The 15649-nt window shown below is 44.9% G+C and overlaps 1 protein-coding gene across 4 annotated transcripts in view; it reads right to left on the minus strand.

Moving 5' to 3' along the window:
• ADA2 (adenosine deaminase 2) overlaps positions 1–15649 on the minus strand; it is a 68855-nt gene that overhangs the window by 16152 nt on the left and 37054 nt on the right. For 2 of the 4 annotated variants that reach the window (XM_090043456.1, XM_090043458.1), the window contains exons 2-3: positions 11442–11761; positions 6857–7082 (exon numbers count right to left, since the gene is read on the minus strand). In XM_090043456.1, the coding sequence (XP_089899582.1) occupies positions 6857–7082; positions 11442–11761 (546 nt within the window). Of the gene's footprint in view, positions 1–6856; positions 7083–11441; positions 11762–13139; positions 13324–15649 lie in introns of those variants that run through there. The other 2 variants (XM_090043457.1, XM_090043459.1) reach the window with 2 other exon arrangements.

Genomic DNA, 15649 nt, shown 5'->3' on the forward strand with positions numbered 1-15649 from the left:
CCAGCTCACACAGGGATTAAGCTCTACCCATCTGGCCTGACAGACAAAAAGGCTATTTTAGATGATCGAAAAGACAGGAAGGAACAGGAAAGGACGTGAACAATAGTACCTAGCACAATGGGAACCCACCTTTGTTAGGATATTTCTAGGCACTGCCACAGTACAAAAAGTGACACCGATTACCAACTGAAGCAAGAGAAGAAATTACATCCCACCTCCCAAGTTAAAATGTGGTTCTGATACTAGTTAGCAGTCTACTCTGGCAAACTCTGCCCTCTCTCCAACGTGGTCTACTTATTACAATTCAGTAAGGTAACCCCTGTCAGATACTAGTTTAGTACCAACACAGTTATCTCCTCTGGTGTCTCTAATACATATTGAATACGCAGAACAAAATGTCTCTCTGGAGAGGAAAAAAATCCCTTATCTTATTTTACTAATCAAAAGTTCATGGTCTGCAGACAGCAACCAACTGGCATAACTCAGAATTCCTGTATATTTTTTACTGGTTTGGAAGGTTGTTCACTTTGCAGCACTTGCATAAGTCTTCTTAACAAAGACAGAAAGGACAGCAAGTAGTATTATCAAGTGGAGTTTGGTGGAAACAGATAGCAATTGCAAGACAGTCAAGTTCACTGAGCAGCTGCAGGCAATTCTGTTTGAATGGACAATGAGGTAATAGTGGTTGCTGTATATTTATCTTTTGAACAGTTTAAATCTTTCATTTGGGGTGAAGACTTATAGCTCCCCTTAACGTTTCAATTTGCCAATTTGAACAATAATCTATAAAAGGTTCAAACTGATGTATAAACTCAGAAGAGCAATGTAGCTGGTGAACAGCTTCATCCAGGAATGGACAATCTGCTGAACTCAAAGTAAGGTGGAACTGAAGGGAAAACTGAAATTAAAATAGCTGGAAACTTGGGAGCTGGTTGTCCTACCTATTGACTAAGGCTTAGTTTTGTGGAATATCAGAAACAAGGCAAGTTTACTAGAAGTACTAGGATGGAAGATCAACCAAGAATACCTTCCTGATAGGAGATGTTGTTTCTCTTTGATAACTGTGACTGGTCTTTGCAGTATTTTGTGCTTGATGGGTTGCCTGGTGGCCTAGCAATTGTCTTCTGTTAAGTTTCAGGAGAGATTTGTGTTTTGTCTTGCTTTAAGAGCTTTTAGTGCACAATTAAAAATCCTTCTTCTACTGCTATAATATGCAATTATAAATATTATTACAAATAAGGAATGCTGGACCTGAAATGGGGTGACAATGAAATGGAGGCTACTCAGCAGACATTTTGCGTATTGTGTCTTAGTCTGTAGTTTCTCCTCACTTTGTTCATTTGTTCTACGGAATGCAAGGGGGTAGCTTTTTTTTAGAGCAAAATCATATTGAAATAACAACATTTGTGGCACAGTAAGGATGAGATTTTAAATGCATAACAGTCAGGAAATTCAGAGTTAAGGTTTCCACAGCAACTTTAGCTCTGCCCTCTTGTGCATTACAATAGGGCCTTTCGTTCCATTATCACACAACACTGGGCAACGCCAGATACTATTCAGTAAACAATACAATAAAATGGAAAGGAACTGAACCATAACCAGGGAGGCACATGTGTAGTATTTTGTATTGCTGCGTGAGATGGCGTTTGGCATTTCAGACATGTTCTGGAGAGCACTCGGTGGTGACATTGTAGCATCACCCTAGAAACCAGGAATGCAAGAGCCAGAGGCATCTTTTAAGAGCTTATCTAACTGACAGAGTTCAGTTGGAGATTGGCCTCAAGCAGAGAGGGTGTGCTCCTCTTCTACAAGGAGGGTGGAAAGATTTTGTGTGGGAAGAACTTGGAGCCAGTAGCTAGCCTCTAGGAAAGCAAATGCAAAGCTCCAATTTAAACCAACTCCTCCTTTCCCCAGTACCTCCAATACAGGCTGTGGAGCAGTTACTCTCCAAATGCAGACTGTCAGCAGAGAACACCTGCCCACAGAATGGTTGAGGGGGCATCCAGGTCAAGAGCAGAAATACTGAAGGAAAACCACAGGGTGGATCAAACCATGTGACTCTATGTATGCTACTGCGCAGTTTCACTTTTGATAAAGACCAATGGGCAGTTTCTTATCAGACTCATTTTTCCATAGGCTTTCCTGTTATCTACACACTCCTTCAGCCATAAGTGTACAGGGTACACTCCTCTTCCCATTTTTATTTGGGGGAAGGACTTGACTCACACAGATTTCCTGCCTATATAAAACTTTGTGTTTATTTTAATCTATGCTCTTTCAGTGGAAAATAGCAATAAAATGCCATGACTCTACCCTTGCCCATGAGACATAAATCCTAACATTTCTTTTACAATGCCTCTTACCTTGAGACTGATTATTGATCCTTTTAACTGCGTAGATTTATTATATAATAGGGATCCCTCCTTAAAAAAGATGAACCAGGAGGACAGCCTTTGCCAAGAAGGAAAGCTGGGGTCTGGGAGATGCAAATAAATGCTTAGATTATTCTCCACAATGAGCCGCAGTCAGTGATCAGGCTCAGCTAGAAAGATCCCTGCATGTTAGTTCACATACTGTGTGTGATCATGGACTGGACGCTGCTATAGAGGGCAGAGCAAGGCAAAGCAAACAGAGGGCAGAGCAAACAGAGACCTGCAAAGCAGTTCTTAAAAGTCACTTTCTGCTTGTTTTCTATTCTCCACCCTCAGCACTGCAGAGACTGAGGGCCTCCTGCTGGTGTGCTTAGCAATGTTATTAACATTTGTCACCCATGATTCGCTTTCTCTCAAATCCTCTCCCCAAGGGGACCCTGAGGTGGGAAAGGGAATTTGTGGCTATAGGTGCATAAGTGTTCATTTATAGTAAATGTTCTTGCCCAGGTCTTTTAAACTTGAAAGTCCATTGGTTGATTTCATGGATTGTTTCTCTTGTTAATTTCCAGCCTGTCCACTTCCTAGTTGGAAACTAGGTTAAAGGTGGAAGGGCATACACCCCTTGGAAACACTTTAACACTTCTTGCATTCGCTTAGCCTCGCCATCTTGTACATGATAAGAGATCCTGGCCCCTCCCCAGGTGCCATATGCCCTTGATACGCACTCGCAGCCACTCAGCTATCCATCATTTCTTTCCCCTCACCCCCGACATCTGCTTTCTCTCAGCCTGTCAGTGCTCAGGGGCAATGTTTTGCAGTAGGAAAGAGGTAGCATGTGGTGCCCATGTTCCACAGACTGGGAGTGTTTCCAGAAACTGAAAGGCAAAAGAGATTGGGGCTCATTCCTGGCAAGAGACCAATTTCCACACTACTAGAAACCCATCTCAGCCCCCAAATTAACACTCGGAGATTAGATCGAAATAGGAGAAGGTGCTCCATCAGTCTGGGGGCTGTCATTTTGTGCCTGGATATTATGTGGCAACAGTTTATTAAATCGTCTTGTAGTGCTGGATACAGCATATGAAAGGCAGCACACGCCAGGAGATTGGCCACGGCACTGGGACTCAAGAGACCTACATTCTGCTCTTGCCTCTGGCACTGACCTGCAGGATGACCTTTGGCAAGTCACTTCAGCTCCCTGTGCCTCTCTTTCCATCCTATTCAAGCTATAAAATTTGGAGCCAGGAATTGCCTCTCACTGCTTAGCATACTGAGGCCTTGATTTCACTTGGGGCAGCTAGGTAACGCTGTGAGACATATTACAACACCAACAAGAAAACAAAGGAAAAAGCAATGTTTCAGAAAAGTGTTCATGTCCTCAAATACAACCTGAAAGAGCCAAAACAAGCAAGTCCTGCATCTCCAAGGGAGCTTCCCTGAGGGTCCCTACCCTCATTCCTAGATATCAGGGATGTGAAACATGCAGCCCAAGGGCCAGATCTGTTCCATCTGGCCCACTGGTAGTCTGGTCGGCTACTGGAAGTTGCAGGCATGGTCTGCTGTAAAATTGGGTCCCTGGATCCCAATTGACATGGTCAGCAGTGGCAGCCCCCTGACTTGTGCTACTGTGCAAGTACAGTTCTGCACTGCTGCCTGAATATGGCCCATCTGCAGTTTCTGCTGGGCCTATGGACCCAGCCCAGAAGACGTTCCCATGGCCCAGATCCAGCCTGGGGAGAGTGACAACCAAATGAATACATGGGAGATTGGGTTGGTTCCTGAGAACACTGTAAAACAACCGATGCAGCTGGTTGTGGTTTAGAAAACAGACAGATCTCTAAAGGTGATCCAGTGCAAAATTTCATCCCTTGTGTTTTGCATGCCTCCTAGCAGGGCAAAGGGGAACTAGAGCCATGGACCCTCTTCACCACCTCTGCTAGAGGCACCTTCTAGAAGGGATGAAGGCCAACAGGAACAGATTTCCTTCTGGAAATCCAACCCTGAACCCCAACCCACTTCAGAGGGAGTAAAAAGAGGACTTCCTGATAAGGAACAGTTTCCCTCAGGAGATATTGCTGATGCTGAAACTACTGACAAGAAAGGCTGGGAGCCTTGCCTCAGCTAGCTTAATCTTTTGCAGCTAACAAGGAGGGAGCCATCTGGGAAGCCAGTGCTCTTTAACCCACCCTTTGCTTTTATCAGAGGAGGAAGAGCTACACTGCCCTTGACACTTGGCAGCCCCACAGCCTGACAGGCTCCCAGAATCTTTAGTGCTCAGATTCTAGGTGTCTTCTGTGTGGAAGTGAACCAAGAATTAAACAAATCCTCTTTAAATGCATATTATGCCCCCAAAATCCCTACACCAGGAGAACATTATGGTTGCAAAGTCAAACACTGAAAGCTTAGGATATGCCAGACTTAAGGTTGTCTGTGCGACTGTGATTTGGTCCCTTGTATGTACGCACTTGGATACAGGCTTTAATTGTGTGACAACATACTGTTTCTTTAATAGCACCTCTGCTTCATTCAGTGCACAAGATGGATGGTGCTCACTACATGGATCGTTAGTCAGGGTTTCTTTTTATTCTCATCATTCAGTGTGTGACTCCATGCTTTATTTACTGCAGACCATCCCGATCCAGCTCTAAATATAGTATTATTAATTTTCTTGTGGCCTTTAGTGGGGTGTTTTGTCACATAATCACTGGCCCCTTTTGAGGGAGACAGGGCCTAATATACCCTTGACAGCCTTTTTTGAAAAGAAGGAGCCTGTTCCAGCTCACCTGTAAGTCACTGAGTGTGGCTAGGTGGCTTCTGAGCAGCTAATCAGCTAACAAGCACCTGGTCCTGATTAAAGACTACAAAGTCAGTTGTTTAGGCTTAGTGCTAGACAAAGCTCCTTGGGAAAGTAGCCTAAGAGGGATTTCTGAGATGGCTGCAGGAGCTCCAGTTGGTAAGCTGCTGTAGTCACCAGGAAAGTATCAAAGGGATGAAAGTTTGTGAGTAAAGGGCCTGGTTTTGGAGCTGATGGGCTTATTGATATAGGTAAACCTAGAATATACCTTTATACTATGAAGCCAGGGTGAAAGCTTCCTTGTGTTTCTGCTGACTTTTCTGTGAATAAATAGATGCAGAAGGCACCTGAAATGCTGTGCCTAACTGCCAGAAAAGTGTGCAAGTGGATGCATTCTCCCCATAGCATCTTTGATGTTGTCCTTCAGAGACTACGGAGTTCTGTTTCAAAGTAACCCAATGAAGGGAAGGGGTAGGGAGGTCTTTTTTCCTCTGAATACTTGGGGAATCCAGGCACAGAACAACTTGAAATGAAACTCTCAAAAGCATCATTTAGTTTTGGGTGTCCAATCTGAAAGCCCAGCACCTGACATTTTTAAACGTACTGGCCTTCTTATCAGGGGTGCTGGTTATAGCCGTGTCGGTCTAAGGACAAAGGCAGACAAGGTTCTTTGGGTAAATGTGATATCTTTTATTAGACCAACTAAATAGTTGGAAAAATTGTTCTTTATACTCTTTCAGGCCCAAGCACCCTTCCCCGGGTAGAAGGAGAGTCTCGTGGTGTTCATGTGCTCTCCTGGGTGGAACAGAAGCTTAAGCCAATATGCAAAATGCAAGTCTGTGAAAATGCAAATGTGTGACAGAGAAGATTAGAGGGGATAGGAGTGAATAGGTGCAAGGTAGAATGTAGCTGGTAAAATGTACTGAGGTTACCTGCAGTTATCAGATGGCAAGCAGGTTATAATGTGCCTGGATTTCTTACAGCACTTTGTATGTTCAGTGTATAGACCACAGTTATTACTGTGGCTGCTCAGTGCTTCTGCACAGTGGATTCCACAGTCTCAAGCTGGGAGCCCCAAAAAGTGAGGCGCATTTAATTAGTGACACCCTGTGAAAAATTTGGTTTAAGTAACTTGCCCAGCCTTGAACACACTGTGAAAGGCAAGTGCTGAATCTTATTCTCTATAGAGGCATTCATGGGCCTTAACCATGGGATCCATCTTTCTCCTGCAGTCCTCTGCCTTGCATCATATTTGACAACTTCTGTGCTCAGAAGGCAGGGTTCTCATAGACTAGTCTATATTGCTGCCCAGCCAAGTCCCAGGCCTTACCCCAGCAGACCCTACACTGAATGAGGCATGGTTCCTACATTTAAATAGTAATATGAAATCCTTGCAACATATGACCACAAGATAACTGTAGTAAGGTTGCAGAGGTAGTCTTAATTCTGGCATTTCTTAGCTTTTTGAGTGGTTGACTCTTCAACCTCGATGTTCTCCTCACACAGGTCTGCATAGGTATAATGCTCTAGAAGCAGAACTGTCATGTTGCAGCTGCTAGAGAACACAGGTGGAGCAGTGACTTTATGAAACCTCCATCCTGCTGCAAAACAATCACCCTTCACTCCAAAGGAAGCAAAGCATAACAGTGGCACAAAACTGCAAAATGCTCGCAAACCATGGCTCACATACCTGTGATCAAACTCTGTGATGTTGTGCACCTGCTTCCGGTATGTCTCCAGCAACACCCACTTTGAGCAGTTGGGTGGCACTTTGCTGGGAGGGTGAGGCTTGGAAAACTTGAACCGAACTGTGCCCAAGCAGGTGAAGCAGATGTAGCAGTCAGGGAGGTAGGTGGCATTGTTCACCAGCCAGTCTGCACTCAGGATTGCATAGTCATGCAAGTGTAGGACTGCACCTGTGGAGAGGAAGGGCAAATTTAATGAGGAAGAGCGGCTGAAGGGGAAGGGAAGGAGGGTCAATGTGACTACAATTAAGTCTACCAATGCAGGGGGGCCTACAGGGTCTCAAAGACAGTCAGACCAGACCTGCCCCCAACAGCGAGACTCGAACCTGCCCTGCCTCCCCTGCAGTATGTGGAGATGGCACATTCCACATCAAACACAGGGCAGGCAGAGCGTGACAGCTCAGTGCAGGGGAGGGGAAATCAATAGGGACTTCTATGCTCTACTTCTCCACTGGGATGGAAAACGCACTGAGTTATTAAAGGTCTTTCAGACACGGTTCGCTGTGAGAACTGGCTCAAACCCCACACATTTAAAGAGGAACTTTTGGATTAGCCAGCACTTTACGACACATGCTACTTAACAGACAGACCTGAATCTAAGTGGTTTTTGTTCCCATCTGAATTTAGCATCTACCCTGTAGCTCTCTGCTCTGAGTGACACCAAACCCTCAGCTATCAACAGGCTGGGGAATTTTGGAGTTGGAGCAGGATGTGTCCTTCTGTCTTATTTATCAAACCAATCCACATTTCTGTTTTATGTGCTGCCAGCCAGTGTTCCTTACCTTGAACTCCTTTGCTATTCTCCATTAGGTTGGCAGTTACCAGAACCTCATGAAGGCAGCCCAGTGATTGTAAGACCCGCTCTCCTTGCTCACCCAGTTCAACATATCCCTCTGCATTATCAAAATGCATGTCGGAAGGCTCCATTTCCTTTGTAGAGATTGTGTTTATAGTGTGGTGTTGTGTTTTTAGTATTACTGTATCTGCTGAATGAATCTCCCTTCTAAAAGGATACAGTGGGATCTGGATTTCTTTTCTGAATATATTAACTTGCATATCACATTAAGTTGATGGAGTAATACTCTAAATCTCTTGAGTGTCAGGAGACTTCAGAAATGAAACAGTGCATTTAAAAAAGAGTACTTGGTTGTTAGGCTACACAATTGTAGATCAGGGGATCTGGGTTCTAGCCTAGGCTGTGATGACTAGACAAATCTCTTGAGACCAAATTTTTAAGAGGGTCTGCCAGTTTTGCACACCTGTCTGAATGGTCTGCATTTTAGGTGCTGAGCAACTGCAGGTCCTGATTTTAATAGATCTACAGTGGCTTAGCAAATTTGAAAAACTGGGCTATAGCAATCTAAAGTCACTGCCCAAAAATATTCGACAGTCCTTACGGGCAAGCAGCAGTAGATGAAAGCCTGGGTTAACATTACAATTGTTGCTCAAGATGCAGAAATGTCCAGGTGCTCCAATTAAGGTTGGGATTTCATTGTGCTTGGCATATGTACAAATATATAGGTACAGTACTTTGCCCCAAAGACTGCATGTTACAATCCTTATGGGGGGCACCCATATACATGCATTGAGGTTGCTCTGATTAATCGAGTTGGCTGGAGCGTGGTAATTACCGCGCTCCAGCATCACATGCATCAGTGTCCCCATGCTGAAAAATGGTGGCATGGACACTTTAACTAAAACACATTCAATGAGCTCATTCAGTGAGCTTTAGTTAAAGCGCCACCATTTTTCAGCACAGGGACACTAATACATGTGACACTCTGGGCACTTTAATTAGAGAGGCTCTTGGAGCATGTGTGTAAATGCCCCAGGAGGCTACTAACACTTGCTGAGTAATTTAAGAATCTTTTAGATGAACAAGTATGAAATCCTCCTATTTTTCCAAGTTTTGTGGTGGGTATTTTTTTTTTTTTTTTAAAGCATAGCTTCATTTCCTGATGTTTGATTCAGCAGTAAAAGGATAATGGCAACTTTGACATCTCGGTAATTTCTGTGGTGACCCATTATGAAGTCATAAGCCCTGGAGTCTGACTTCACTGCGGATACAGAGAAGGAAGCAGCTGGAGGTTTGGGAGATGGCTCTTAGTCATACATTAATCTTGCACCACTCAGAGTAACGATTCAGAATGGCATGAGCAAAGGAGCTGTCATTTTACATAAAACTTTCTACATTTCCCTTATAGCAGCCCTCTGCCTTTCAGTCCAATAGCCATATTGACGGGGTTCTTATTAACACGCACAAAAAAATCCACCCAAAAGGTAAATTCATTGCATGAGAGGCTAGTGTGTGCCCTTTGTGGTTTCAAAGGGAGAGTTTTCTATATCCTACTAAAGAAGGAAGCACCATTCCAGAATACCTCTCAGAAGATCAGGGAAAGAGGTAGCAGCATAGAAAGAGAAAACAGACAGTTGAGAGTCAAGGACCTGTGATTACAAATGCCTCAATCCCTTCCTTCCCCCACAGAACTGTCAAGGTCCCAGCAATTCACAGAGTGAGCAATGGCAAATGCCCTGCCAGTCAGACAGGATGGCTTAGGTTTCACGTGGTCAAAAATATCCTCCCCACCACTCAGTGTATTGTTGAGGACTAGCTCTTAGTATGCCAACATGTTCCAGACAGCTTTCAAAACCAAATGTGTGAGATGACATTGGGCAAATGTTTGACACTCTTATACTGTGTTTCATCCCAAAGCACAACAACCTATGCACTGCATGGTACAATGAAGCCACATTTACCATAAAAAGTAGTTGCTGTACAGCATGCTGCACAACAGTAAAGGACGGGGAAATTTTGGTCAAGGGTAGCAGCACAAACACATGCTGTATTAGGTAGGGGAAGTCTTTTGTGGGTGTGCAGAGCAGAACTCAAAGGTTTTAAAGACGCATATGAATGGTCTCAGGTATTTGAGGTTTTTGTGTCTGTTCACACTAATGAGTCTTCACCAGGAGTGCTGTATCCAATTTGAGACCCTCACTTCAAGACAGATGTGGACAAATTAGAGAATCCAACAGAGAGCAACAAATATGATTGGAATCTAGGAAACAACTTATGAGGAAAGGCTAAAAGAATTGATTAATACAATATGGAAAAGAGGGAGGAAGGATTTGAAAACAGTTTTCAAATATCTGAAGGTATGTATATATCTGGCTATAAAGAGGATGGAGCTAGACAATTCTCCATGGCTAAAGAGCACAGGATAAGGAGCAATGGTCTTAAACTGCAGCAAGGGAAATTTGGTTTGGATATCAGAAAGAACTTTATCACTATAAAGGTAGTTAAGCATTGGAGCAGGCTATTCATAGAGGCTGTAAATTAAAATCTCTATCCTTGAAACTTTTAAGAGCAAGTTAGATATAAATGTTTAAGTGAGATGGTTTAGTCGGAGATGTTCCTGCCTTGAGCAAGGGGTTAGACTAGATGAGCTCCTGAGCTCCCTTCTAGCACTTCTTTTCTATAACTGCTATGTGGGGGTGTAGTGTTCAACCTCCAACCCATAGGTCAAGTGCAGCCTGTGGAGCCATGACATCTAGCCAGTGAAGCTCCTTCTAGTCGGGAAATATGGTGGCCGGGGAGCAGTGGCAGCTAAAACAACCATCTTCCCCTGCTGCCAAATTCCCAAACCCCAAGTCCTGCAGCAGGCGTGGTGAGTCGATCTGATTCGGGGACCAAATCTCTGAATCCGAATTGAATTGGGAGACCAATAAAAGCTCCAAATTGAATTGAAGCATCCAAATCGAATCTGAAAAAACTTCAGAAAAAGTTAGGCCACCCCTCTGAAGGGGGCTTGGCCATGCCCCCTTCTCCCTAATGGGGCCAGACTGGGACAGCATTAAGTCTCCTTCCTGCTCCCCAGGGTCAGGCTGGGGCCAGGTCAAGCCCCCTTCCCCCCCACAGGACTAGGCTGGGACCAGGCTAAGCCTCTTTCCCCCCATCAGCTTGGGTCAGGGCCAGGCTGCTCCCCACCCCACTCCACGTGGTTGGATGGGGCCACACCTCAGGCACCCCATTGGATCTGGCCAGATTCAGCCCACAGACAAACCAAGCATTGCCCATCCAGCCTGCTGGGTGAAAAGTTTGAGCACCACTGGTATAATGCATACATTCCATAGACCACAGAAACATACAGTCTCCAAAGGGCTAATAGACCAATATTGTGTGTAGTTACCTGTGTAAGGACATGTGAACAATAACATCATGTTCAGTTATATCATGTCCGTAACAATTATGCAATGAATTTAGACAAAGAATTTAGTTCTGGATACAGGGATGAAAGGTTTACCGTGTACAATTATATTGCATGTCCACAAGTCTGGAAATCCTTACATACTAATCTAGTCTTTCCCTTCCCCAACTCAGAAGAGGCAGATCCTTCCAGGATCTTCATAGGACCTTGTCCCAGTCATTGTGGTTTGGGTGCACCGTGAGGGCCACATGGTCATATTTCTGCTCTCCACTGCTACTCCTTTTTGAGTGGAGAAAGCTCTCAAGGGAGAAAACAGGAACCCTACCTTTGGGCATGCATTTCAAGATGCTGAACACTGTGCTTTGGTCAATGAGGCTTCTGGCCTTGAAGAAGTGCATGCTGGGTGGGAACTGTCCAGTGGCCTTGGCCACTTCCTTCTCCTTGAGGGTTATGAGCTTCTCATTGAGCTTCTGTTCCCAATTCCCAAGCACCAGGTTGCCACCTGTCCGGTGGGCATCCTCTTCCTCCATCAAGAAGTCCCGGTCCTTCCACAGTGGGAAGGAAAGGCAAAAAGTAACCAGACTGGTGACAAGCAGTAACAGCCATCTGGTTGGGCCAGCTGGAGACTTCATGTCAGGGACAAACCTGGAAGAATCAGAAGGGTGAGTGCAAACCAAAATCCATATTTGAAAGTTGGCATGTTAAGTCTTTAATGAGTCAACCAGTGGATGATGTATGTGTGGCCTTCCTGGCAAAGTACCCTTTCCTGTGAAATAGATCCATCAAATAGCATACACGGTGCTGATTTCTGCTCTATTCAAGAGGACAGTCAGTTCTAAAACATTCTGAACACAGAATTACTTTTGAGTAGTAGGATCTTGTATGATGTGTGAATGGGGTTGGTCTGTGTTGAAACAGGCCAACTGTACATCATTCCATCTAGTGTCCTCAACAGTAAGAGGACAAGGTCTGTGGCAAAAGGCTGGGTCTGTAGGCAGAGGTTAGGGAGATCAGAGCACCGTGCTTTTGAGCCAGCCGGAGGGTTAAAGGACAGGTGACTCAGAGTGCTGGTGAGCCAATGAGTAGGTCAGGATATAAGTGCAGAGCAACTGAAGGAGACAAGTCCATTGTAAGATGAGATACCCAAAGCTTCAGAACCTCCTGTTCTGCTACCATATGGCCCAGGAGAGACTCTGCTGATCCCACTGCTGATGTATTCTAGCTGCTAAAAGGGGTAGTGCCAAGGGGCTTCATATAAAGCCCATAGTACAATATTATCCCATTCACAGCAGAAATCAGCATGGGGTGCTTGGCTACCGGCACCATAAGGGGTAGTAGGAAATGGAGAGGGGAGAATGTGGTGAGTAGTGCTGTCCATAAGTAGGAGTTTTGCCCTAAGCATAGGCATTCTAAGGCATCCAGACTTACTGACTCTTTTTGTAATGGGTCTTTCTTTACAGTGGGTGTATGTGGGCAGTAGATGGGGAAGGATGCTGACCTAAGAACTTTCCCAGACCCCAAAATTTCCGTGGGTGGCACTAGTAATAGAAATACACAGGTCAGAGAAGCCAGACCCCTGCAAATGAAAGAATTCTACCCTTCCCAAAAGAGCACTGCTGCAATACAATCTCCTGACAATGGGCTTCAGTCTGGAGGATCACTGATCATGGCAGACCAACTCCCGCTTGAGAGAGGCTCAGGGTTGTAAGGTGGTTCCCTCTGTACATGATGTCGGCATCCATACATACTTCCAGCTTCAGCCCTTTTCCCAGTCCCCCCCGACTGCAGCTCCACAAGCCCCTCTCCACCTATGTCCTATCAAGCTCCCAGCCAAGGCTCTGGCCAGCAGCATCATAGAATTTGAGGCGCAACTCGACTCCGAAAAGAGAAAATTACACACCAACCCAAGACTAGCGTGGCTGTGAGCCGAGAGCTTGGGGGAGGGGGGGGAAGGGAGCGGGAAAGGGGGAGAAGCTGCTGTAAAAGATCTCACAACAGCCCTGCTAGAGACCAAAGCACTTACAGTTGATTTTTCTCTTCTTTGTGTCGCGAGTTCATCCAGCTGCAACTAGGGCAGCAGGTGCTAGTCACCTCTCTTGCAAGCAGCAACTGTCACCAGCCATAGAGAGGGAGAGAGGTTTTACTGGGCAGGCACAGCAAAACAGCTAGCAAAACAAGGAAGAAACCAGCCCAACCACTAGACAGCTTCACTTCCTGTATTGGTTTCACTTCGTTCAGCTTTATTTATCACTCCTTTGTTCCTATGGCTTCATAAATATATAAGGCAGGGTGGGGGGGGGGAGGTTGTGAGAAAGAGAAACTAAGGGAATGTCAGAACCAGAAAGCCCTGGCAGGCCAGGTGAAGGGGCTGAGGTAACAATAGGCTGACTTAGCAGGAGGAAATTCCAGAGCAGCATGGAGGATGGGGAATAGAGACTGAGAGCAGCAGGACCGCATACAAAAACATCCCCACATCTTCTCCACACAGGATAAAGAATACCAAAGGAAGGGGTTTGCTGTGATTTTTAACCCGTTCACTGCCCTTTTGGGAGGAATCCTTGTCACCTCGATGTAACTGTCACCCATCCATAATCTGACATGGATACACAGATGATAAGGCACGCTGGAGGAATTGGTTGAGTCTGGGCTCTCTGATCTGTTTGGCTTTCCTACTCTTGGGGCCCACCCAAACTGCAGAGAGAAAGCACGTCAGCTGAGCTATTTTAACACATGGCAGGGTCATGCAATTTTAAGCACAGACTGGTTTGGCTAGCAAGTGCTGTGTAAAAAACCAAAAAAACGTACAAAAACTCCCTCACTAGTTCTTTTTAAATATAGCTTTAACTGGTTTTACCCAATACACAACGAGTGAGCAAAAGAAGCCAAAGTCAATAGAATTATAGCTGGGGTGAAGCCAGCAAACTCTTAGCAGAGTTGAATTTAGGGCATGCCTTCTCTCATGTATGTAAGTCAGAAGTCACTCTGGCCAGCTCCTGTACCAATGTAACTCCATGTAGAAAAAAAAATTGTGACAACTATTGTAGCTTTCAGGTTTTCATCTTGGATGATTAAATACACCTAACTGTGTCTTAAAAATATGTATATATTAAAAGACTAGTTTTACCAAAAACTTTTACCTTCATTAAAAATAAAATAAATTATAACAATTTTGATCAAAATTAATGTGTTGCAAAAAAATTAAAACTCTTGACGGTTCCTGAATAATCACACACACTTACTAAAATATACAAGGCTATTTGTCACTGGGAGGGGGGAACCTTCCAGTTTGCAATGTTTCAGCAAGCTCTAGATGAGAATCAGGCAGTAGTGTTTAAACATGGTAGCCTGCACCAGTGCTGTGTCTTCAGTACTAGTATGGCTGGGAGATGTGAAAGTTCAAACTGGACCAAACCAGTACCTCTTTATCAGACATGCTTCCTCCCTCTCTGCTACCACAACACTGATGATGATGGCCTAGGAGGCCCCTACTAGTCCTGTGTTTACCTGTCATCAATCCAGTCCCCAGCACTGGGCTTTTCTCTGTAGCCATAGCAGACAGGACTAGGAGAAATGGCCTCAAGCTGCAACAAAGGAAGTTTAGGTCATGAGTTCTCAACCCCCAGCCCACAAGCCAGATCCAAACTATGGGGATCACCAAAGGTCTTGAAATTTAACAAGGAGGAGAAACAGTGGCAATTAATGCTGCCACTGCTCCCCCATTATCAAATTTCCAAGCCTCAAGGGCCAGATGACATGACCCCATGCATGGGGGCCCTGTGCTTGTGAACCCCAGGCATGGACAGATATTTGGCTAGGATGGTTTAGTCAGGGATGATCCTGTCTTGAGCAGAGGTGGGGACTAGATGACCTTGTGAGGGTTCTTGCAACCCTACTTTCCTATGATCAGTACTTTTGAACCTGACTCATCCTTGTTTTCAATCCTACCTGAATGACCACATATGGAGGGTATCCAGGACCTAGTCCTGATGGCCACTTAGATATGGTAGGACTGTAAGTACTATCTACAATGCTGCTGCTATAGGAGAGAGACCAACAGCCTGGTATATACAACTTGCTACACTGAAATTAAAAGGAGATGTAAATACATAGTGTTCCACAGCAACTATTAGTTAATTAAAAGCAACCCAAGGATCAAGGCATAAAGTGTATGAGGAGCAGTAGTGCAGGGATGTGGCCAGAGGACAGGGACAGTGGCAACTTCTGGCAGCAGCCCTCTTTTGTACACTCTCTACCTGAAGTCAGCACCTGAGGCAGTTGCTCCAGTCACCCCACCCTAGTTACGCCACTGATGAGAAGGGACTGAAGAAAAATGCTGTGGAGTAGAAAAGAAGGTTTAGAAGAACAAGTACTCTGGCAATAAACAGCTTCAGGGGAACAATAAATGGAAGAAGGGAATTACTCTAATTATCTGAAAGTAGTAAAGCAAAGAGCAACAGCCTACAGCTGGAACCATAAAACCAAATTCAGGTGAGGCATTACAGAAAATGTCCTCACAGTGAGAAATGAGGCACT

The sequence above is a fragment of the Crocodylus siamensis genome, chromosome 4, assembly GCF_052110815.1.
Source record: "Crocodylus siamensis isolate JL-2025a chromosome 4, ASM5211081v1, whole genome shotgun sequence".
NCBI lineage: Eukaryota > Metazoa > Chordata > Crocodylia > Crocodylidae > Crocodylus > Crocodylus siamensis.